Source organism: Kogia breviceps, chromosome 11 (assembly GCF_026419965.1).
Source record: "Kogia breviceps isolate mKogBre1 chromosome 11, mKogBre1 haplotype 1, whole genome shotgun sequence".
NCBI lineage: Eukaryota > Metazoa > Chordata > Mammalia > Artiodactyla > Physeteridae > Kogia > Kogia breviceps.
Genome location: NC_081320.1, coordinates 57,415,579 through 57,442,141, shown reverse-complemented (window position 1 = coordinate 57,442,141; position 26,563 = coordinate 57,415,579). Strand labels below are relative to the sequence as shown.

The 26,563-nt window shown below is 34.4% G+C and overlaps 1 protein-coding gene across 8 annotated transcripts in view; it reads right to left on the bottom strand.

The window, feature by feature from the left end:
- The window catches only part of CCDC88A (coiled-coil domain containing 88A), a 127,128-nt gene that overhangs the window by 10,679 nt on the left and 89,886 nt on the right, over positions 1-26,563 (bottom strand). For 2 of the 8 annotated variants that reach the window (XM_059078584.2, XM_059078582.2), the window contains exons 18-30: positions 23,578-23,742; positions 19,535-19,696; positions 18,160-18,437; positions 17,473-17,616; positions 14,633-14,819; positions 10,535-10,680; positions 7,142-7,234; positions 6,797-7,011; positions 3,372-3,455; positions 2,173-2,376; positions 1,503-1,574; positions 864-950; positions 433-513 (exon numbers count right to left, since the gene is read on the bottom strand). In XM_059078584.2, the coding sequence (XP_058934567.1) occupies positions 433-513; positions 864-950; positions 1,503-1,574; positions 2,173-2,376; positions 3,372-3,455; positions 6,797-7,011; positions 7,142-7,234; positions 10,535-10,680; positions 14,633-14,819; positions 17,473-17,616; positions 18,160-18,437; positions 19,535-19,696; positions 23,578-23,742 (1,918 nt within the window). The remainder of the gene's footprint in view (positions 1-432; positions 514-863; positions 951-1,502; positions 1,575-2,172; positions 2,377-3,371; positions 3,456-6,796; positions 7,012-7,141; positions 7,235-10,534; positions 10,681-14,632; positions 14,820-17,472; positions 17,617-18,159; positions 18,438-19,534; positions 19,697-23,577; positions 23,743-26,563) is intronic. The other 6 variants (XM_059078588.2, XM_059078583.2, XM_059078587.2 and 3 more) reach the window with 5 other exon arrangements.

Below are 26,563 nucleotides of genomic sequence, written 5' to 3'. Positions count from 1 at the left end.
ATTGTCTTTTCAAATTAAAAAAATATATTCCTCCTTATTTCGTGGATGAGAAAAGCTGAAAGTATTTCTAAAACACCTTCTGTGAGTTCAATGTACATGTATCATGAGAAAGTTAAGGACAACCACTTTCATGACAAAGACAAAGTGTAAGTAAAATAAGAACCTATAGATAGTTTGAAATATAAAGATTACAAGAAAAAGATTTTATCTGTGAGGATGAAAAATGGAAACTAAAATAACTGCTCCTGTTTTTACATTTGTACACATTGAAATACATGTATTGCAATGTGAAAAGTATAAAATATTCCAAGGAACTATGTTCCAAACATAGAATGATTTGGATTTCATACTTTACCCCAGAAACTTCATCAATCTCCCACTTTTAAATCTGGAAATGGATGGAGCATATTAATAAATTTACCTACAGCATACCTTTGACTTCATGGAGTGAAGCATTATTATTGCTATTGCTAGTGGATGTTCTGCCACTATCAAGGCTGGCTGGTCTCGAAGCTAAATGAAAAAATCAGGAGACAGTGATAAAACTTCCAGCTGAAGACAATGAACTTTACATTCTGATTACAGAATGCTTTGAGGAAGCAATCATGCATACTTTCACAGGCTGAGCATGCCCACAGAGAGTTGAATCTTACAGATTAGAGAGCAAAGGTATTTCCAGATAGTTCAGTTAAACAGTTGAGAACAGGACACGTCTCAGACAATAGCTGAGATTCAAAGAAAAGAAGATAAAAGTGCATAATTAGATTTGGAAATGGATTTCTAGATGGATACCAGGACTGTTTTAGTTGAACAGAATGACATGCCCCCCCCCCAAAAAAAAAGCTGGTGATTAGGTCACTTACAACAGATCAGACAAGGAACCCTGCACATTGCAGAGATGCCACGAACAGGAGGAATATGAGCATCTGCACAGTTAATGTCCTGTATTCCTATCCATACAAGGGAAACAATTGCACAGTTAACATGGCCCTATCCTACTTCTTAAAGTCCTGCTTACATATGAAATTCCTTTAACATATTCCTTTACATATGAAATTCCGTTATCCATTATTTGTTAATTTAGTTTGGTAAGATATGACTTTCCAGATAGAAACTAAAAACTCTGAAATGCTCAACACTGCAGAAAATGTGGTTTCTTAGAGTTTGTCCTTTGCCAAAGTGAATATTTTTAAAACCAAACATAAAATATATCTCATCACTTTAACCTTATGCCAAAATGGCAACAAAATTACCTTTGAGCATTGTGCAGGCATACTTTATAAATGACCTTGATGAAAACAGAGACAATTTGGATGAAGTAATAACCTTAAAAAAAGGCAAAAGGGGGTAGTAGGTTTGAAGAAATAACAGAGGTAGCTATGAGATGCAGGTTAGAGAAAACATGCTTGCTGGCAGTGCCACATTCAGCAGGTCAATGCAAGAGTCTTAGCATTCTCATTCTGTATGTAATATGTACTCTCTAAATAAAGTTCATATCTTACCATGAACTCTTGATCCCGTACTAGAATCATCACTAATACCTTGTGGACTTACGTCTTCAAAGGATGTAGTATCTACATAAAATAGCAAAATGAATATAAAAATATTTTTAACAAAAAAATTATAAAATTTTATTTATGCAGAATATGGAAATTCTTTTTCAACCATGTATAATACATCTTGATTTAACATATTTCATAGATTCAATCAGAAACAAATGGGAGTAAGAAACAGAATAGCTCTGATGAGAGTTGACTTGCTTAGGGAAAACACCAGAAGCACTGAAACAATCTGCCTGTGACCCTGTAAAGCAAAGCAAGAGCCTGGGTTGCTCCATGTGGTTCTCTGTGATGCTATAGTGTTTCTAGGTTTTTTTTGTGGTTTTTTTTTAAAGCTTCTATCACTCACTCCTTTTCTTATTCTTTTACTTAGTTTACTTTTCCATTTCTTGTTACTTCATTATCTGTTTATTATGAAAGGCCTAGGAAAGATTTGTTATTTGTACGATGTTTCAAATTTTTGAAATGATTTGAAAATTCCCTCAGATCAAATCCAGATTGTTTTGATCATTATTTCAGGTTGCTGCTGTCAAAAAAGTAAACATGGGAAAGTCAAATTAAAATTCCTGTTGCCAACAGTTACACCACAGTGCAAATAGCAGACGGCCTATACCTTTATTATTAACCAACTGCTTGGATCTGAAGCCTGTAGAAGAGTTGACAGTTGAAAAGTTGATGGCTGTAGTAGAGAAGGCCATAGCTCCCAATTCTTTTCTCCTTTTACCCGTTGAAATATCATCAGGAACCTCCAAATTCTCAGTACTACCTGTCCACTGTCCTCCTGCTAGGACCATGGACTGCACCAGGTCATTCATGGCTGGGATGCAAATGAAAGCAAATGAATCAGCATGGTTAATGTATTTGCTCTTATTTCTATTTTGTATTATAAATGATCTGACTTTTGTCTATGGATTAATGCAAGTGAAATAAAAAACTAACCACAAGGTCATTTGAATTATGACATACATTCAGCTGAATGAAATGAGTAGGCCGAAGGCTGATAAACTTCAATAAATGTTTTTATCACCCTCCACCCCCTTTAAAGATAGGAAAAGGAATTTTACTCTGTACAACTGCCATGCTTTCGAGCAGTGATGTACAATATAATTAGAAGCCTTCATAATGTGGTTCTGTGGTGACAAAAATGGAATGAATAAAGGTAATATGGAGAGCAGTTCTTTACAGCATCACTATTGAAAATGATAAAGGGTCCTTGGTCAGAGCAGATTACTGAAGAAATTATTCATTTTATGAATCAAATAAGTATACCATTCAATAAAAACCTGAAAGAGAGGATATCCAAAGTGACAGACTTTACTGTGATTATGTAATTACCCATTCCACTTAAAAAAAGAAAAACCAGAGTATTATTAGATAAAGAATGACAAACATTCTCAAGGGTTACAGGCCATTTTATTTATTTAATTATTTAATCCTAGTTCATTAAGAAATTAAATACCTAATGCTAAAGGTTTTGTTATATTTTCTTTAAGTAAATTTCCTTGGGAAGAAATCTCTATGGCATATAAAATTAAAGTTTTTTTTCTGCCAACTTTTAGAAAGTACTTGGAATTTCCAAGTATATTACATGTATGACTAAACATATGCATGTATATGTATAAGTGAACATGCATATAATGCAAATTCAGTGCCAGTTATGAAAAAAAATATTCTTCCAGCTCCTTGTATTACAGGAAGACTGCACTTTGCAAAATAAGAAAATTGGCACAGTCCAAAGAATGGTTAGTGAAAAATTAGTAATGGAAGCCAGTGTAGTCATTTGAAAGAAGCTGAACTGTCATAAAGTCTTACACATGGAACGACGGTAGCAGGCCTTCATTTTGTCTTTATCCTTCGGTCTGTTCCTCAAAAAGGGCAGTCTTTTCAGTGCAACCACTTTAATGTCAGAGCATGAGGAAAAACAGAAACAGAAAAATGAAAGAAAAAAGGGAGAAGAACAGATGGGAGTTAAATGTTGAAATTAAGGACAGAAATGAATGTCTGAGCTTCAGCTATGTAAACTATACTAACGCTATTATTCTCGTGCTGCTGAGTGATAATGAAATATGAAATATGTACTTTGATACTTTAAAATACTTGGAAAAGCACTGAAGACAATGATGAGAAACATATACTTTGAAAGCTTGGATTGACTTAAGTCCTAGAAAAATAGGAACTGATTAGAACTACTTATAGAAAGAACAATTTTCCTAGTTAAGTTGTAAAGATACACCTTTATTATTAGGGCCATTACTGGTGGATCACAGAGTACAAGTGATGAAAATGTAGAAGGCTTTCAGTCCTCTATTTTCTTTAACTTTTTAAATTGTAAGATTTTATTTTGGAAAAAAAGTAATTCAGAAAAATGTACATCCTGTACATTTTTAGTACAGGCATTAGTGAAATGCCTCAACAAAAACTAGGGGATGTTTAAAATAATCTAAAGAAACTTAAAAATACTTTCATTATTTCCTTAAACTTTAAAAAAGAAAATAGGGAATTACTTCTTGGTTTAAACTGAATTCTGGTGCATTATTTAGCAGCACCACAGAAATATATACTCTTCTAAGAGAAGTCTTTCAAAAGATGACAATTATATTATTTTCATTTTGCAAAAGGTTGGCTGGGAGAAAGAAAAAACAGTATTTTGATAGTAGCTTTTAAGCTTTGATAAGCCTAAAAGATAAAGAGGTAACCTAAAGCAAGCAAAAATGACAGAAAAATATGTATTTATAACATTTTTAGATATTTTAAAGGGCTTTAGGGGTTATTAAAAAAAAATCAAAGGTAGCACTATGCAGGAAAATTATATGAAGGAAAATTAGGGTTATACTACAGTAGGAGTCATTAACATAAAAATTAAAATGTTCACTAGAGTCACTAACATTCTTAAGCTACACTTTAAGAAGATTTTAATATGAAAAACTGTTACACCTTTTTGGAACTGCAATTTAAGAGCTAGGGGAAAAACGTACATCAAGATTTATAAGCATACTGTACACAGCCTTAATAACTATGCTGTTTCTCAGGGTTTCCTGTCATCTTATAAATAATAAAAAGCTCTTCTGACAAACTGACGAGTATCACTCATTAAGGAGAATGCAAGGACATACAGCTTTTTAACTTATTTATTTGATTGCTGTTAAGAATAATCATGATTCATTTAAGCTTTTATTTCATTTCTAACTTGCTAAACACAGCTGTTTTCAATGATTAAAAAGAAATGAACTGAAAGCAATGTAAAAATGGACACTTAGCTAAAACAAAGCTGAGTGGTTGCAGCATGCACACCTTGTCTTGTTTACTTTCTTTTCCTGTTTTCAACTGTTTTCCATAGACTGCTTTACGACAGACAGGCACTCATCCAAAATGGACAAGATAAAAGGAGTTTTAAATTTGCCAGTGGTGGAATGTGATCATTCTTCTGGCAATTAGTTTGTAGATATACAATGTTCTCTTCCCAAACTATATTGAAATTAAGGGAACATTAGAATGGTTGGGTTTTGTGTTTATTTTTAAAATTTTAAAACTGAACAGCTGCTGGAAAGGAGAATATTACTTCCTTCTGATTCTTACTCTGGATGTTTCAGTAGAGAGTATGAAGGACTGACAGATTTATATTTAAAACAAACAAGATTACCTCAAAAAAGACTGTGCCTTTCTTTTGTATATTTTCATATCAGAATTGAAATATCTTCCTTTAATTAAAATAATTAAGTATACCATGACCATTTCTCATTAAATATGATGTCAGATATTTTATATTCAAAGGTAGCAGATAAAATTGAATCATCTGGCACCTTTTTAAGGAAAACTTGATGATCTCTCTACCATACTCACAGATTTCATGTAGATTTGGCTGACAAGACTAATCTTATATGGATATATAGAATTAAACCACTTTCTACACACACACACACACACATACATATGTATGTATGTATGAATATGTACTCAGGTATGTGTATGATTTTTTTGTTGCTTACTTGTGGATTCTAGTTTATAGGGTGCTATAGTTGCATTCTGAAATATAGCCTATAATGAATGTCTAATCTCCTACACTCTAAAATACTGTTTTTTCAGAAATAATTCCCTCGAGGACAAAACAACGTCTATATAGTTTTTTTAGTGTTTTGAGAGCTGCCCATATGGAGAGTCTACCCCTGGGGGAAGTTGTAGCTGTTTTTGCCTATACTATACTTCAGAAGAATAGTACTGAAATTCATATATATATATATATATATACACACATACACACATACACACATATATAGTTTACTATATGTATATATGTTTATATATGTGTAAACGTATATACATACATATACTTTTAAATTTAGTGATTCTGGTTATAGTGAGTGGATTCATAGTATCCTGTTTACATATTTTATAAGAATATTGCTAGTAGTCAAATTCTTGTATATCTTCAAAGGGCCTACCACTGGCTTCTTTTCTTTCTCTTAAAATACACTTTTTTAGGCTTTTACTTTGCTCTTGATGTTTAGCAAAGTGCACTAATAATGAAATCAAGAGAGTATTAATTGTATAGGGCACATTATGATATTATACTTCTACATTTGTAATTTAAAAAGTTAAATCACAAGTTTATGCGCAAATTTTTATCCCTATATCTATTTTATTTTCATTGAACCTTTACCAAACAATCCCTCAATAACTTTTATAACCTTCAACTATTTCTAAATCATTGAATAACATTCTCTTCAAATTCATAGCGATTTTTCTTTGCTTCCCCACAATGCAACTTTTCTCCAATTTGACAGCATCAAGGTATGAGTAAGATGTCATTATAAAAAGCCTTATTATTAAGTTATAAATAATTTCAAAAATAAGCTCTTATAAATATTTCTCAGTTGCTCCTCAAAATTGCCCTGTGAAGTATGACACAAAGGTAAAAGGCTTGCCCATGTTAACAGGACTAGCAAGTGGCAGAGGTATTCTGGCTCTCATTTCACTGGTCTTTCTGTACTATTTTACCTCCCTGGCCAAATGATGGTATCTCTGCGTATGGTATTTCTCCAAATACACAATATAGAAAATCATGTGGTTATGCAGTATTGCAGTAGGCAATGAATTTTAAAATGATATGGAGTTAAAAAGAAACACATTCATCAGACTATTATCCCAAAGGACTGTGGAAGCTATTTAAAAGAAATCTTCAGTAAGGATTCTAAATCAGTACTAGAGATCACAAATGTTTAAAGAGTTTAAGCACTCACTGCTGCTTTTCTTGGTCCCCAGAGTTTGGCCATCTTCTAAAGAGTTTGAACCTACTGAAGAACTATCTTGACTATCTTGATGGGGGAGCTGAAGAAATCCTTCACTGGAGTCTGAGCGGGTTGGTGTTAATGTTAGTGATTTCTGACGCTCCCGATTAATGTCTTTCTTAGACTTTATCAATTTTCTCATTTTTAGAGTAATCCAGTTGCCTCTCCTAAAAAGTAATTAAAAAAAATTCTTATCAGTCTAACATTCAACATATGAGTCCCTCTCAAAATCAGAAGCTTCTCTGTTTTGTTTTGTTTTTTTTTAATAAAAATGAAAATAAACCTGGTTAATAGTACCTTCTAGGAGGAGATGGGTCATAAAATTTGTATTGATCCATAATTTTCTCTTCTAATTTCTCCTTTTGTCGTCTTAATTCATTTAACTTATCACTATAAAAATAAAAGGACACGCATCATATTTTGTACAGTTATGAATATTATTTGGGGACTATGATCTAATTTCTCCCCAGAACATAAATACAGATACCACAGTTGACAACTAAGAATTTAATAGGTAGTAATAACAATGGAATTTTTTCTAAGTTTCTCATTTTCTTTAAATTTACAACTTACTTAAATAAAACAACATAGGACTTAAAGTTTCAATTCTTCAATAGGGTTTTTGTTTGAAGAAAATCTTCCATATTACAATATCATCATGACAAAAGAATTCTCTCAACATCGTTTTACAGCTATTAAACAACATTATATCAACAATGACTATTCCCCTATTCTTGGATCTTTAGTATATCAAATCATTTTTGGTATGAAGGGTGATTTATCATAATTTATATAGGCCAAAGATTAAAATGTTGGATAGCTTGCTTAACAGTTACAAATACAATAAATAATCCTACAATGACATCTTCATGCAAACAGATTTTTTTCCTTTATGGCAGAATTATTTAGGCTTAATTTACTAGTAGAGAATTATTTCCTGCCTCCAGGAATGCATGAATACACTAGCTTCACCACATCTTAGTTTCATTTTTATGTTCTTCACAGTATATATTATATAGGGAAATGAAAATAAAATGATCTAAGAAAACTGTGATGCCAAAGAATACTATTTATTAAACAAATATTTAGCGATCATTCACAGTGAGGAAGGCATGAGCCATGAGGTGTATATAAAGATGAACAGCAAGTTGCCCAGCTCTGCTTATAGTACAGTAGGAGAGAGAAGATATATACACAGATGACTGTTATAATCCAAAATAGTAGGGATGACAACATAAAAGTACCATGGAAGTACCAAAGGAACTTATAAAAGGGAAAATATTTCCATCTTGGATGACCAAGGAAAGCCTCATGAAGAAAAAGGCCATAGCAGATAGACTGAAACAAAACATAAGAATGCTAAATTAAACAGCTGAGCTGAGAATAAGGAGTGAAGGAGTTTCACGTTTAGATTTCTCTTAACAGAAAATCAGAAGTATTGAAGGTGTCATTACAATGTGACATTACAAAATCTATGCTTTAGACACCTTAACTCAATGATGGAAGAGGATATTATCAGAAAGGATGGAGGTAAAGAAAGCATTCAGGATGCTAATGGGGGTAGCCTAGTTGAGTGGGAGGGAAGAATTAGGGTAGTGGGAAATAGAAGGAAATGATTTGAGAGTTTATATGGAAGAACTTTGTGAACAGATGTTGCCATTAGTTATACCACAGCTCAAATAGCACACAGACTATACTTCCCAGTTCTTTTCTCCTTTTACCTGCTGAAATATCATCAGGAACCTCCAAATTCTCAGTACTACTTATTCACTCTCACTCCTACTAGGACGATGTGACAGAGGCATTCAGCTAGAACTGTCTGACATGTAAGATGATATTTTAAATTTAAATTTAAAAAGTCAGAACAGGTACTAATATTAATAAGTCAACTGTAAAGATACGATCACTGAAACCTTAGAAATGGATTATTCACCAAAGGTCATAATATTAAGAAGATAAAGTGTTGGATAATACCTCTGCTTAAGGGACAGGAAACTTAAATGCTAAAATTTTAGATATACCCACTGATTCTTAAGCTAAAATACCTCTTATGGCAGAGAGTAAAGGCATACATGCTGCCAAAAGGATTAAAGATCCAAAGTGGCCAGCCACAAATGTCAAATTTCTTTGAAATTTACATTTACCTTAAAAGCTCACACAAACTCCACCTTTTGCTCCATGGTATACCTGTGTATTAATATAAAAATAATGTTCCTTGCCCCAAATTTTGTAATAAAATTGACGCTTCAAAAAATGTATGGCGGGCCTTCCCTGGTGGCGCAGTGGTTGAGAGTCCACCTGCCGATGCAGGGGACACGGGTTCGTGCCCCGGTCCGGGAAGATCCCATATGCCGCGGAGCAGCTGGGCCCGTGAGCCATGGCCGCTGAGCCTGCGCGTCCGGAGCCTGTGCTCCGCAACAGGAGGGGCCGCAACAGTGAGAGGCCCGCGTACCACAAAAAAAAAAAAAAAAAAAGTATGGTGTATCCTGGTTTCATATGTGACCTGAGGCTCACCATTATATACATTAAGTCTGAAAGTCACATATTATTTCATTTACTCCTTAGGATAATGCTGGAAGTAGGTGTTATATCTCTATTTTAGAGAAAAAGAAACCAATGATCAAAGAAATGAAGTAACTTGTCTATAGTCACATAACTAGTAATGAGAAGAATTGGGATTTGAATTAGGAGCTGTCTGATTTCAACATCTGTGCTATTTCTATTATACTATGGTGCTTCTCATTTAGGGAACAAGAGGAAGAGAAGAATTTAGTAAGGGTGAATCATGGTGTATTACAAAGACTATCCACTGAGCTAACCTGGCCAAAATCTCTGATTTTACCAGATTCCTCCACTCTCAACAGAGAAACAACTTACCAGTAATTAAGCTCTGTCAATTCTATCTTTCACAGCTCTCTTGTATTGATATTTGATCTCAACTACCACTGCTTGTGAATTATTTTTCATTAGATTATTTCAACAGCCTTCTTAAAACTTATTCCTTGTCTCTATTCTCAGAACCTCCAATCTACACTCTAACGTCATCAGTGGTTTAAACAATCAATCAAACAAACAAGCAAATAGCACAAATCTGATCACATTACTCCCTGATCAAATTTTTCAGCAAGTCTTTTGTATGGCAAAGAAAACCTTTGTCAAGTGGCTCCTGAGTGTTTAGCCACTTCTCTGCTACTCCTCCTTCCTCAATTTTGTTCCAGCAAGAACAATATATTTTTAGATCCTATTCCACAGTAATAATATACTTTCATCACACCTCCTGTTTCTGTATTTGTTGCTCTCTTGGCCTGGTATGCCTCCTTAGGCAAACTCCTACTGAACCTTTAAGTCTCAGCTCAAACAATCATCTTTAGAAAGTCCACCTTCTCTTGCAGACTAAGGTATTCCTTCCCTTATATTTGCTGTATTTCTGTGGTTTCCTATACACACCTCCATTACAGAATTTATTTGTATTTTCTGCTTTATATTAATAGTTCATTAAGAGCAGGATCCATGTGTTTTTATGTTAGTATTTCTGGTTATTAGCCCAGAACATAAACATTAAAAATATATATATCAAAATAATAATGTTGAAAATCAAGAAAAATTAGCATTGCATTTTCTCTGCCACCAGGTATGGCAATGATAAAACCATGAGTAATATTTCAGAGTGCAAGATTATTTGGTACCTACATGTACTGTCTTTGTTCAACATGAAAAAGATCCTTGCTTTCCATATTCTGCTCCAATAGTGTTCTGTTCTGTAGCATTAATGTCTGAATTTGATCTAGTAGATGTCGATTTTCCTCTTCTAAATTTCCTTTAAGTTGGCTTAGCAACTGTTTAAACACAAACATTTATTTTTTTAAATATCAACATTTATATTTAACATAAATCCCCCAAAACATCGGAAAAATATAAGTACTTCACAAAGATTTAAGTCTTTTGCTTTTTGAACAATCAGATGGTTGTACTCTGATTAGAACATGAGTGATTATTTTAGTAATAATGACAGCTAAAGTACTGGGTTATGTGCTGGACACATATGTTTTCTTAATTCTCACAAACACTGGGTTTAACATATAATAAATTATCTAGTTCCAAAAACAAACACTGCTTTCTTTACAGCTGTATGACTTAAGAATCCAAAGCTAGATTCCTATCTCTGGCCTTCCATTTAAGTAGCTGTAAAATGCTGAACAAATTAGTAACTCTCTGAGCCTCAATGACCCCACCTATAAATTGAGGATAACAACTCCCATCCCCCAAGACTGTTGCAAGGATTAAATAATATATGTAGAGTACGTGGTGTCATGCCTATGGCACACAGTAGGTACTTAATATACCTCATTCTTCCCCCAACCACTGTTTTCAAGAAACCTTAACAGTTTGAGTATAATTTTTATGGTTTGATCCAAGGGAGTCAGGTAATCTAGTATCAATAAATGGGTGGTATTACTACTGATTATTACTAGTAGTTAGGCTGCCAGCATGATTGAGCTGCTTCTTCTCTGTAGTCAACAGAAATTAGAAATATGCCTTAGTTAGGCCAGAGGTTTCAGTAGAAGTCAGAGAGCCCAAAGTAGTGACTGTCAAAATTTAGTATCACTTGTAGAATATATTTTTTTAATGTAGGGAAAAAAAGCAAGAAAAAAAGAAAAAGCAGATAGTATAACACTATGAATATCCATAAATAGCCATCTAGATCTAACAACTGTCAATACTGTGCTATATTTGTTTTATTTATCTATATGTTGTTAAATTGAAATACAACATATGTGGTAGATTCACTGCAAAATTGAATGCAGTGCTCCTCCCTGTACCCTCTTGTGCTGTGACTTCTCACTTTTCCTATCAAGAAGTGGAATCTACTTCCCCTCTTCTTGAATTTGGAATGCCTCTGGCCAAGGGAAGGAGGCAGAAGTGATGGTGTGATAGTTCCAAGCCTAAGCCTCAAGAGGCTTATGTGCTTCCCCTCAGTCTCTTGGAATCCTATTGGAGGATGAGAGACCACATGGCACAGACAAGTTACACCAGCTGGGGCCACCTTAGACCAGCCAGCTCTCAGGGTACACGCCAGCTAACTGCAGATACAGGAGCAAGCCCTACCAAGATCAACTGATCTTACTGCACACATCAATGAAGATTAGCACACCTGCTCAGCTAACCCAGACTCATGAGCAAAAATAAATGTTTACTGTCCCTTACCACTGAGGTTCTATGGTTCTTATACAGCATTACTGCATCAGCAGACAACTGATAAAACATATATACAGAAAAGAGAACAAATTTTAAGTGTATATACAGCTCAATGAATTACCACAAAATGAACTCATGTGTGAAGCAGCACCCAGATCAAGAAACAGCACATTAATCGTATTCCAGAAACACTTGTTGTGCTCTCTTCTAATTAACACCCCTTCCCACAAAGATTAACTACTATACAAAGCTCCGACACTATGGATTCATTTTTCCATTCCCTCCAAATCACGTTATTATATGACTTAGCCCCTACCCAAGGGTTAGCATTTGACTCAAGTTGGGATAATCAGCCAGGGATAAGGTAGTTAGGGCCCTTTCTCATCTCTCCTGAGCAGTCTTCTAGACCACCAGTGACATGTAGGACCTAATCAAGATAAATTATGGCTAGCTGTCTCATTCCTTGGATCTCCACATTAAATTTCTGAGTAGTTTGCTGGTCTGTGACTTGCCACATCCAACATTCCAACCTCAGGCTATCTGGGAGTTGGCCTTTGACAGCCCTCCTGGGGGTGGAACTCTCCTGTTCTCTGCTCAAATCAAGCCAGTCCCCTCCAGTAGCAAAGTGGTTGGTTTTCAAGGCTTGCCCCTTGCCTGAACTACCAGGTATGGAGAAAAGGGAGGAAGGGACTAAGAACAGGAGAAGTCACATGATAAAATGCCTCAAACAACCTCCTATCCAAAGCTGAGTAGTTTTTCTTTAATAAATTCTTCTCAATTTGTTGTATGTCTTTGCTTGAGTTCCAGAGCCCTAAAATGGTTGTTTTTGATAGTTCTGTCCAATTTTATTGTTTCCAGGGAAGTTGATTTTGTCATGTTCTTCACTGTACATCATTTTCCTCTGTAAGTGTATTATCCCAATTATATTTTATTTAAACTTTTATAAATCACAGGCAGAATGAATGTTCTATAATTTCTGAACTCTGTTGGGTAATTAAATATGTATGATTTCAAACTAATTTTTCTATTAGTTTATGATTTCAGACAAAAAGCTTTTAAGTATTACTTTCTGATGCTGTCTATTCCTAATTCTATTTAAGGGTTTGATTAAGTTCTGGTTTCCTAAAAGTTCCAAAAAATTCAGACGTTAAGCTATACTCAAGCTTTAACAATTTAGGGACCAATCATAAAATTTAAGAATTATTTAAGGCTTTCAATATCCTTTTTCTATTTCAAAACTTTTATCGCTTTATCAAACCATCATGGGAAGAGGCATGGAATTATGTTAAGAGTAGAACTGTATACATAAGGCAGATGTCACTTCTGTTGAAAACCCTCCCATGGCTCCCCTGTTTTACTCAGAAAAGTGTTTTACAATGGCCTATAAAGGCAACATATCTGGCCCAGGCATATCTCTGAACTCACCTCCTACTACTCTCCCCGCTTTGCTCATTCCACTCCAGCCACACTAGCTTCCTTGAGTATTCCTCAAACATACCAGTATTCCCCTAACCTAGGCTCACTGTGTGGGCTGTTTGCCTGGAATGTTCTTTCCCCAGATATCCACATAATAATACACTAATCTTCAAATCTTTGTTCAGGGATGCCTACTTAAAATTTCAATCTATACCCCCTCATCCACTTTGGGGGTCCGTATCCCCCTTTACCCTACTCCGTTTTTACTTGCACATAACTAATCATCTTGTAACATACCATATGTTGCAGACTAATCTTCAAAATGGTTACAGCAGTATTTCCAGTCCATATGCTCCGGAATCTTGCCATTCACCATCAAGAGGCTGAGTCTATTTCTCTTTCCCTTGAATCTGGATGGGACTTTGACTGCCTCGTGAATAGAATGCAGGGGAAATGATGCTGCATGACTTCTGAGGCTTGATCATTAACATAGAGATGGCTTCTGGCTGGTTCTCACCATGTTGTGAGAAAGCCCAAACCAGTCCAAGGGGAGAGATTACGTGAAGAGGAAACTGATGCTTCTAGCCAATAGCCAGCATCAACACCAAACATGCACTCAGCCTTTCAATCTTCCAACTGAGGGCCCAGATGCAAGTGGAGCAGAGACAAACTGGCCCCACTGTCCCTGTCCAAATTCTGACCCACAGAATATGTGAGCATAATAAATGGCTGTTTTATACCACCATGTTTTGGGGTAAATTGTTACACAGCCATATGTAACGAAACACTGAAACACTATATATTTCACTTACTTGTTACGTTTATTGTCTGCTTCCTTCCACCAGAATATAAGCTCCACAAGGAAAGAGATTTTTACCTTTTTGGTTTACTAATACATGCCAGGTAGTCAGTAAACATTTTTTCATTAAACAAGGGTTAATTTTTCAAAGTATCTGAACATATAAGTTTAATAATAAAAATTGTTGAAATTAATGATAAAGGAAGAAGGAAGTTTTTCTGAATGATTTGTGAATTTCAATTATCCCTGACCAATTCTTTTAGAAATACCCCACTAAACATATACTGCTATAATCATTATTATAATATGATTGTTTACTTTTTAGGCAAGTCTTGATACCTTGAGAAGGAAACAGCAATTAAACTTATTAAGCTCACCTCACACTGGTTATTTAGCTTGGTGGATGTGATGTCCAGTTGTTGGTATTGTTCCTTTAACTTTGAAAATTCAGCTTCTAATTTTGTTTGTTCCAGTCTGGAACTATTCAGAAGACTTTTCAAGTTTTTATGGTCAGTTTGTAAAACTTCAGTCTCTTTTAAAAGCTGATTATATGTATGATTCAACCTATAATTAGAAATCATGATATAAATAGAGTTAGATTCTCTTAATAGATTTCATTATAATTTACACAGTGTGGAAATGCTGTAAATCACATTCAGACATACTTGAATATAAAAGATTCTGTTGCCAGTGATTAAACTCATCAAGAATCAGTTTCTAGTCTGTAAAAACTATACTTTAAAACTTTTAAGTATTAATTCAAAAATATTTAGATTAAAGGACAAAAGAGAAAATAACCAATCCAGTTTTGATTAACCTAGAGAATTCAAAGATTCTACAATTCAACATGAAAAAATAAAGAAAAATCAGATCAAGCAAATTAATCAATCCAGTATGAGACATGATAATCTATCAATCTGTTGCCAGATAACTAAGATATACAAACTTCAATCAAAATTTTAGTTATTGAGATTTCTGCAGTTGTGGCGAATTGTTCATATTTATGCAGTCCTCAATTATTCATGATAAATTTTGGATTTTTTTGTAAAAATCACAGTATAGCCTTTTCTGTTCCTTTCCACTATTATACCTTTAGAACAAGGTCCACTGACCTCTAGGAGGGAGATCAGCAAATTATTTCTATAAAGGACCAGAGAGTAATAAATACCTTAGGCTTTGTGGGTCACATGCAATCTACAGCATGCTCTTCTTTTTTGTCCCCCACCACGTTTTAAGATGTAAAAATTGTTCTTGGTTTGGGGTTGTACCAAAACAGTTTACAGGCTGGATGTGGCTTGCTGAGCTAGCTGTAGTTTACTAACCTTCATCTTATGGAAGGAATTAAGATCAGGAACCCACAAAAGGCGGAGGGAGCCAAACAAAATAAACTTTTGCTCAGGATGGTACTTGCTCAGAACATCTAATAATTTAATTCAACTCATTTTCCAAAGAACTTAAGCTTATAAGAATTATAAATAATAAAATAATACATTAAAAAAATCATGACTTGGTAAAAAAGTAAAATGGCAAGACCAGAAACATACAATAAACACTCCATTAATAGGTTGAATCCATGTATGAACGCATGCCATGTGTGTAACAGCTGGGCAAACCTCACTGAGGCATACAGACAGCTACATCAAATGCTTCATGGCAGGAGGGGATATAAAGAGGTAGAATATACAATGTCCTCAATATCATCCCACTGGCAAATACTAAAATAACCTCTTTAAGAGAGTTTTTTTACATTGTCCCTCAAAGCTGAGAACGCTAACACCAAAATGCAATTCAGTGAACATAATTCTAAAGAGACCAAGACAACCTAGTCCACCAACTTTCTTGGTTTGGCATTATCTAAGATTAAAACTTAAGCTATTTAGAGAAATGGATAAACTACTGTTCTTTAGATTAAGTCTTCACAAATATCTTTTATTTGTAAAAGAGCTCTTGCAGGTTTTACTTAAAGCCTTTTCTTCCCTTAGAACACAGGCATGAGTACATAAAAGCTGGGCAAGAACAGCACTGAGAGATAGAAAATACTCTACTCAGGACCACTCTTCCCTTCCAAGCCTGCATAATCTTCTGGTTCAAGTTCATCATGCTCAATTTCTTCTTATCATTTAGGCTGAGTTCTTTCTGGAGACTCTCCATTAATGTATGCAAAACAGACTTCTGGAAGGTCTACTCAAGTTCACAAACTCCCAGTTTGGTGTGAATCCCAACAAGGAAAAAAGGTTAGGTTGAAGATGGGACTTCCAGACTAAACGCATTCCCCAATGTTATGTATGTAGTAATATGTCCTTGTATCCTATAACTTGTCACAATTTGGTCTTCTGTTGTTTATACTGTACGAATACATGTTCCTTGATTCTAGCTTGGTGTTGAGCTTGTTAAAGTTCAAATCCATCAGTACAGAACTTGTAGTTGTAAAAATTCCTAAATTAAAAACTACTAAGTATGAAAATGAAAATGGCTCTAGAAGCCTAGGGATTTTTTTAATAAAGGAAAAGAAATAGATGTTTAATTCTAAAAACAGATTGCATTAAATCCATAATAGGACAAATACTCAATGAATGATCCCCATTGAATTTTGTGTGCTTTCTTTCAGCACTTCTGCTGAAAGCAGTACAAATTTTAAATTTTTAAATTTTTCAAAGGCTTCTAAAAATTTTTTGAAAATGTACTCTTATAAAGTAGGGTGATCACCAGTTGACAAGTTTTGATTTTCCCAAGGCTTCAAATTAAAAAATAATTGCCCCATGGCAATATGAAACCATTAAAACCTAAGACAGTTAAAACTAAAAGTACAAACAATGAGCTCTAAAATGATAAGGCTGCTCACTTTTATTACCTTCAAAGACAAGAATCAGGATACCAGACTAGCAGAAAGAGAAAGACATAAAGAATCAGGTTTCATTACATTCTGTCTCAATAAAGTATGTAAATGCTATCGACATACATCGAAATTTTGTTATATAATGTGGTTTAAAAACTTAATTAGTTGAATAAATCAAGAGAGAAACAATGAGAGAAAGCAGAAGATCCAGGTTTTCATCTGAGTCATTCTATAACTAGCTACATGATTTTGTTGGGTAATTTACTTATTGTTCTGGGGTCTTTTTAAAAAATTCTAAGTTATGGATGGTACTACAAAGGGGCAACATACACGTTGGAGATAATGAATAATACAAAACTAAAATATACAAATATTTATTACCTATCATTTTCACCACAAAGTTTCTTGTATTCTGCAGCTACAGTCTCATGGTTTTTGTTTTTAAGCAGCATTTTTTCCTGTTCTACCTTCAGTGTTTTTTCCAAATCTTCCAATTGTCCTTTCTGTTTTAGTAACTGATTGTAACTGGAAAAAAAAGTTATGTATTTGGTTTATAATATTTCCTTAGAAAAAAAGAAAACATTTTAGAAATAAAGGAAACAACAGTAATTTATTAATATGTATCACATAAAACATGTATATTTATATATATTTCCTACATAAATTAACTCAGACCTGTTTAACATGTATAATGTATTATATTACCCAATGAAAATTGTTTTTTTTTTAAATTAATTAATTAATTTATTTATTTTTGGCTGTGTCAGGTCTTCGTTTCTGTGCAAGGGCTTTCTCTAGTTGTGGCCAAGCGGGGGCCACTATTCATCGCGATGCGTGGGCCTCTCACTATCACGGCCTCTCTTGTTGCGGAGCACAAGCTCCAGACATGCAGGCTCAGTACTTGTGGTTCATGGGCCTAGTTGCTCTGTGGCATGTGGGATCCTCCCAGACCAGGGCTTGAACCCTTGTCCCCTGCATTAGCAGGGAGATTCTCAACCACTGCGCCACCAGGGAAGCCCCCTGAAAATTGGTTTTAAGTTAACAACACAAGAAAAGATAATAAATTACCGATCTTCCAGGTCTTTATGTTCCACCTCAAGATTTTTGTGGGCAGACTTTAGAGTTCCATGTTTAGCAATGAGAGACTCATACTCTGAAGCCTGTCGTTCATGCAGAAGTTCCAGCTTTTCATGATCTTTGATGAGAGAATCATAGAGAGATTTCAGGTCTTCTCGCTCTTTGATTACAGATTCATTTTCATTTTCTAAGGAAGACTGCTGGATTAGGAGTTGTGCATTCTGGTTCATAAGTGAGGTACTTTGGGAATTAAGAGTGGAATTTTCAACCTACAAGAATGCATACTGTATTAGACACAAGAAAAACAGCTTATAATGTTTTTTTTTAAAGTAAAAGACAATGTTAACTTTAGGAAGCACTAAATAAATCTGCAAATATATTCATATTATACTGAGAAAATTTGGATTTTAGCACCCTAGAATAAGGTTACCATTTAATTTTGATTTTTGGTAGGTGTTACGATATATATTATGAGATATATATCATATATATGTTTTGGGTTGAATTATTTAATTTAATTAATCAATTTATTTTTGGCAGAGCAGCACAGCTTGAGGAATCTTAGTTCCCCAATCAGGGATTGAACCTGGGCCCCGTGCAGTGGAAGTGTGGAGTCCTAACCACTGGAGTACCAGGGAATTCCCAGGGTTAAATTACCTTAAATGAAGGTGATTAGCAACAATTCCATGAAAAAGAACAAAATTTGAAATGCTAGTTTATCATTTTCTAGAAGTTGAGAGTTGATAGAAGTAAAAAATTACTTGTGAATATTCAATTGGTAATTTTCTCAAGTCTAAATTAAATTAGTATTTGCTGTATCATTTGGAAAAGAGTTAGAGAAAGAAGAACGTTTAGATTCAGAGGGGGAACTTCTTCGCTGCTTTTTAAGAGGTTTCAAAGAGTTGCACTTTCCCCCACTTGACTGTTCTATTTGAAAAGACACTGGTAGTGTTAAGTGCAAGACGGATCACTTGAATTAAGGATAAGTCCAAAGACAAAATTCTCATGCTGTGTTGTTTTCCAGTAACTTAACTAATAGATATGCTGCAATCATACTCTAAAGCAGGGGATTCTACCTGATTATTAGCAGCTTAATGAAACGCGTAAAAGGCCATAAAGTCAATAAAAATAAAATTATCTTTATTTGATGAGTAAATTTATTTACTTAATTTAGAGGCTCTGACATTTAAAAAATGCTCATATCCGAAAATTTGGCAAAGCACATATAGAAACACTTTATCTTCAACTAATTGTTAAATTCTCTCACTAGGAAACAATGTTACCATGTCTAGTCATCCTTACTTTAATAGCATAATAGCATAATTCAAGAGTTTTGTTGCATATCCTGATAATTTTACATTACAACCTGAAGCTTGGCATTCTGTGTTTGAAGAGTGGTATTCTGCTCCTGTAATGATACTGTCTGCCTCTGAAGTGCAAGAATCTGAGCCTGCAAATTATTGTTCTGTGTCTCAAGTTGCTTCAGTTGAGTTTTCAATGCTTGCTTCTCTGCTTGCAGTGTAGCATTCTGAATAAAGAAAACACATATTAAAAAATAGCAGCATCAAACATATTTCTGTTTAACAAATGCTAGAATGTTATACAAATGTTTATTACCATTATAATCCAAAAAAATCTCAACAATCTTAGAGAAAAAGACAAAACATTTCCCCTCTATCCAAAACTGTAAAAAGATATTTAATCTAAGGAAAAGAAAGCATTACTAAAACCTTAATATACTACTGTGCCTGTGCTCTGCCTGCTTTATAATGTCCAACAAATAACATATTCCATTATACATATATTTATTAACACAAAAAACTAGAATGGGATTGTCAGTTCAATGGTTTTTATGCTGTTCAAAAGTGCCCGGAGTGCATGGGGCTATGTCTAGCCAATGGAGTGTACCTTTTCAAATTGCCCAAAGGCAAATATACATATACATACATATATATACACACACAGATGTGCGCACGTGCACGCACATGCGTGCGCACGCGTGCACACACACACGGTGGTCCCAAGGGTAGCAGCAAAACTAAGTATTTTATAAACACAAATATTTGGAAGAGAAGCAGGAACAATCTAAGCCATCTGTTTAAAAAATTTTGTCCGTAACAGACCTAACAGATGTTACGTATTTTCTTTAGTGTTTTTTTTCATGGCATAAAACACTCACTAAAACTCTATTTCATCTATAGGACTTCTGGAGCAAATCCAAACAAAACATACTATTTTCAATTTTTCCAATACATATGGCCATATTTCAATTTTATAGTTAAACAGCTGAATTACTATGTAAATCATTATATTTAATGTGATAGATAATAAAATGTTTGTTATGGATATTACATTTTCAAGATTATTTCTAAATAAAAATTCATTTAAAAATTAGCATCAGAAAGTATAAACAAAGAATCCTTTAGAAAATCAAAACAAAACTTTAATGTACAAGGCCAGAATCTGTATAATTGCAACGTGCAAAAAAAGTTACAACTGAATGACAACAGATCACTTTTATCATATCTACCTTATGGGACAAAGACAACATTCACTTTATAGGCTTTCAAGTTATATATACTACATATCACTGCATAAAAGGCAAGTCGTGATTTGACTCATATATTATACCATAAAATCAAAGCTGAGGAAGAAAAATGCTTTAAAAATGGGTGTTGATATTGTACTTGTGTTTTGTTCATTTGATCACGTACAAAGGATGAAAAAAAAATTTACACTGGAAAATAATATGGAATAATGATGTACTTGTATACCATCTTGATACACCAAAAAGGTGAACCATTTTTCACCTACACATGTTAACTACTATTATAGGTCCGCTCTTCAGAAACCAAAATGTACAAACTCTAATGATAAGTCTGGGTATTCCCTAAGAATAAGAAAAATTCTTACAGTCTATAAATGAATAGAAGAGATAACTGAGAGTAGATAAGATATCTCAGAACAGGAAAAAGTTTACAATGGAAAAGTATGAAGTTAAAAATATATGTACTAGCAAATGCACAAAAATTACCAGTCTAATATAGGGTAGCCATCTTTATAAACCCATCATCTAAAATGGCTAAACTATGACAACCAGGTAAATTTTTCCCCCAATGGAAATTTATAGAGGAAGTCAATGGAAAAAGATTTATCTTAAACAACATTACACACCAAATTTTCTGAAATGTAATTATTAATCCAAGTGATTGATCTATACATATATATCACTGAATAATGAAACACAGGTATTCATATATGGCTGATATATACATTAAAAAGACATAAAATAGCTCGCTAATAATATAAAACACAAAGGGCTTCCCTGGTGGCGCAGTGGTTGAGAGTCCGCCTGCCGATGCAGGAGAGATGGGTTTGTGACCTGGTCCGGGAAGATCCCACATGCCGCGGAGCGGCTAGGCCCGTGAGCCATAGCCGCTGAGCCTGTGCGTCCGGAGCTTGCGCTCCGCAACAGAAGAGGCCACAACAGTGAGAGGCCCGTGTACGGCAAAAAATATATATATATTTAAAATATATATATATATATATATAAAACACAAAATATTTTCTCCTATCACTTCAATAAAAATTAAAATTAATTAACAGCATGCTTGGGTAACAACATGGCTGGTAATATCCAATGTTAATCTGAAAAAATAGGTATTCTGTTAGTGGGATTGAAAATTGGTATTTCTGAAATATGATTATTATCAATTAAAATTAAAAAGCAGAAACTAATACAGCATTGTAAAGCAATTATACTCCAATAAAGATGTTAAAAAAAATTAAACACAAAAACATACACACCAAAATATGTGTGTATATATACATATATGTGTGTGTGTGTGTGTGTGTGTGTTCTTTGTCCTATCAATTCTACTGACAGGAATTTATTACCCTATGAACATGCTATATATGGATTTTCACTGCAGCAAAATCTGAAAATAAATGTCCACTGATGTGGGATTTATTTAAATTATGGTAACATGCACACAATGGAATAATACAATACACAGTTATTAAATAAAATGATATAGGTCTGTATCTGCTAAAATAGATCTCTAAGATAACATAATTGAAAAATGGAAATAAGATCCCACAAGTGTAAATCTGTAAAAGAAATATACATCTATAAACAGATAAATCACAAACATTTTTCTGGGAATATAAAACCATGTTCAGTGATTATTTTTGGATGAGAAAGTAGAAATCAATAGTGAAGGAGATTAATTTTTGACTTCACAGCTTAAAGTTTTCAATTAATATTAAACTACAAAACAATAAAAACCACAACTATTTTACTTGTTAGCATGTTAAGTTCTTTAAGCTCATTTATCTTTGAAGGATAAATGGTTGTTGAATTTGTTCGATTATTTTCTACTGTCAAATATTTAGTAAACTCATTCAGTGAATATTTATTAAGTATCTGCTATCTACTAAGTGTTGTTTTACATACTGAAGGCACAGTGATGTAAAAGAAGGACAAGCTACCTGCATTCAAGGAGGTTTTTTATAGTAGTCAAACAATAAATCAGTGAATAAAAGAATTTCACTGGTAAAAAGTTCTATAAAGAAACTAAACAAGGCAGTGATATGACAGTAAATGGTTTAAGTTGGGGATAGCTACTTTACTGGAGGAAGGGGTCAGAGAAAACCTCTTGTAGAAGATAGGTGTTATGAGACCTGAATGCTAACAGAAGCCAGTCACATGTTCCAGGTAGGGCAAGCAAACAGAAAAGCCCTGAGATAGGAACAAACAGAAAAGGCCAATATGACTACAATTAATTTACTTATTATGTGCCAGTCACTGCTCCATGTTTCCCACATATTAACAGATAATAATATTATCCCCTGATTAATAAAAATGGTTGGTGGAAGAATAATATGGTATAAGGTCAGAGATACAGGCAGGGCAGTATCAAAAAGGATCTTACAGATGCAGTAAAGAATACGGATTTTATTATAAATGAAATGGGAAGCCATTGAAGATTTTATGTAGGAAAATGACATGACCTGGATTATGTTTTAAAAATAACTCTAGGTTACTACATTGAGAATGGGTTAGTTTGGGAGTGAAAGGGGCAGGCCAGTTAGGAGGATACTCTTAATAGTCCAGATGAGAGATAATGGTACCTTAGACTAGAGTGGTAGCAGCAGAGATGAAGAGAAGTAGATGAGTTTGGGTTATATTTACAAGACAGAGTTGACAAAGCTTGCTGATGGACTTACATGAGGGTGACAAAGAAAAGAATATTAAACTATTAGTTTTTCTGTGGTTTTTTAATATTAAAAAATAAACCAGTCAAGAAAGTATAAAATGAACAAAGCTACAAATTACATAAATTTTCTGAGTTATATATTCAATGATCCTTTACTTCTAAAAAACCTTATTCCTACTAAACTACTTACATTTCTTTCAACTTCAATTAATCTGTCTTTAACTTTCAGAAGCTCTCTGGTTGTTTCTTGACTTTCTCGCTCCCATTTGTTATCTTCACCAGAAATTGGAGGAGAGCTCTGTACCATCCTTTCCTCATCTTGTCTCTGCTTGAGAGCTTCATAATTCTTTTTCACCTAAAATTTTATTTAAAATATTTTTAAAAATTGAAGTATAGTTGATTTATAATATTGTTTTAGTTTATTTAAAATATTTTAATGGGGGAAAAACATACCACCAAGGTTATATTTCTCATAATTAGTTTGATTCCACAATGGTCTGGTGAATGTGAGAGACAGTTCATTTAAAAATACGGTAAGTAATATATACGATTATCATTATTATTATGATCACAATTTACGCTTTGTAAAATTCAAATCCTTTCCTGTAGAAATATTAAATATACTCTGCTTATATGCCATGTCCCTACAACATATTTTGTAGTTTCAGATCATACTGTTTATGACAAAAATGTCACTGAAGGATAGATTAACTGGATATAGACATGCTGCTAAATACTAACAATGTTTTTAGAGCTATTTATAGCTGATTTAGAGATTTCAGAGATTCCCATATCAGGAACAAATAAAGACTTGGCACATATATTAATTCCTCTTAAAAAGATACCTAAAGTTGAAGAAGTATCTGTATATGTCTGGCCATTTAAGAAGGATTTTGTTGCTCAGAATGACCTATGTTAATAAATAAATGACTTCTTTATTCAGATACTGACCCACATAAAATTTCTGTAATTTATTTTTATGAAGAGTGAGCAATCCAAGGATATATCTTATCTAGGGTTTTCTGGTTTTCTGGTATAACCAAATCCTACTTTAAGAGAGCAAAATCAAAACTAAAAACTTGGGGACTTCCCTGGTGGTGAAGTGGTTAAGAATCCACCTGCCAATGCAGGGGACACGGGTTTGAGCTCTGATCCAGGAAGATCCCACAAGTCGCGAGCAACTAAACCTGTGTGCCACAACTACTGAAGCCTGCAGGCTCTAGGGGCTGCATGCTGCAACTACTGAGCCCACATGCTGCAACTACTAAAGTCCGCATGCCTCGAGCCCATGCTCCGCAACCAGAAACCACCACAATGAGAAGCCCATGCACCGCAATGACGACTAGCCCCCGCTCGCCACAACTAGAAAAAGCCTACGTGCAGCAACGAAGACCCAATGCAGCCAAAAAAAAAAAAAAAAAACTAACAACTTGGTGATCAGCCAAAATTAACTATTAACTTAATTGCTCTCTTCATTTTAAATTGATGATTATTATACTTATCCTGAATTACTAGTTTATCCTAGAAAATGATTATCATAAATTTCTAAATTAACCCCAAAGTTTCTATTGAGACAAGGATATAAATGTTTAAAATAATTCAATGTCTGATGCAACCTTAAGAAAGCTTATAGCTCAAACTTTGCTACTACTACTAAGTTAGAAAATAATGATGTGAGACTAAAGAAAAACAAAGCCAAGATAGAATGTAATTTAAATCTTGGCAAGTGACCTAGAAGGTGTTCTGGGATCCTGATTTTCCACTTTTTTTTTTCCCAATACTTTCAATACCCTAATAACATGGATGGATGACATCATTTCCAGTCTTCTATTTTACATTAATTTCCCACAGGATCTTTTTTCTAGGCTTATAACAGTTAAAGACATATGTCATTATTAAGAAGGTGACCTGAGAATAAAACTCAAAACTTCTCATTTTTAGCCCACTGTTCTTACAACTAAGTTTCGAAAATGGTTTCTCTACCTTATGTATCATTAATCAGAATCTCTAACTTACGTTCATATAGAAAATGACATTTTCCATCAAGGTTTCTCAAGAGGCAGCATATAGGTGCCTTTTAATCTAATTTATTACTCTCTGCCTTTTAATTGGGGATGTTTAGACTGTTTATATTTAATGTGATTACTGACATGGTTTGGTTTAAAACTGCTATCTTGTTACTTGTTTTCCATTTGTCCAATCTGTACCTTGTTCTCCCTTTTTTCTTTTTCTGCCTTCATTTGTATTTTTTTTTTTTTTTTTTTTTGCGGTATGCGGGCCTCTCACTGTTGTGGCCTCTCCCGTTGTGCAGCACAGGCTCCGGACACGCAGGCCTAGCGGCCATGGCTCACGGGCTTAGTTGCTCCGCGGCATGTGGGATCTTCCCGGACCAGGGCACGAACCCGTGTCTCCTGCATCGGCAGGCGGATTCTCAACCACTGCGCCACCAGGGAAGCCCCATTTGTATTTTTTTTATTCTAATTTTACCTCCTTTTTAAAAAATATTTATTTATTTATTTATGGCTGCGTTGGGTCTTTGTTGATGTGAGCGGGCTTCTCATTGCGGTGGCTTCTCTTGTTGCAGAGCACGGGCTCCAGGCACGCGGGCTTCAGTATCTGTGGCTCGAAGGCTCCAGAGCTCAGGCTCAGCAGCCGTGGTGCACGGGCTTAGCTGCTCTGCGGCATGTGGGATCTTTGCGGACCAGGGCTCAAACCTGTGTCCCTTGCATTGGCAGGCGGATTCTTAACCAGTGCGCCACCAGGGAAGCCCTAATTTTATCTCCTTTGCTGGCATTTTAGTTATACAGCTTTGTCATGCTATTTTAGCAGTTATTTTATGCATATTACTCACATTTAGCTTTCATAGTCTATGTTCAAGTGATACACCTCTTCATGTATAGTATTAAAAATTAGAACAGTATAATTTCAGTTGAATACATGTTTATGGCATGAAGCTAGTCCAGTCCAATAATAGTCCAATTATGCCAAAATGGCTGGAACTGGAAGATAATGATGGAATTTTAAATCTCTACTTTTTAGACTTGAAATATATCTTATACTAACCCATCCTCAAACCCATTTATTTTCTGGCTTAGTAGCTTCATGAAATTGACTTTATTTGCAATGTAGTGATATTGCTTAACAGGGCAAAAAATTCGGAAAATAAAGCAGATCAA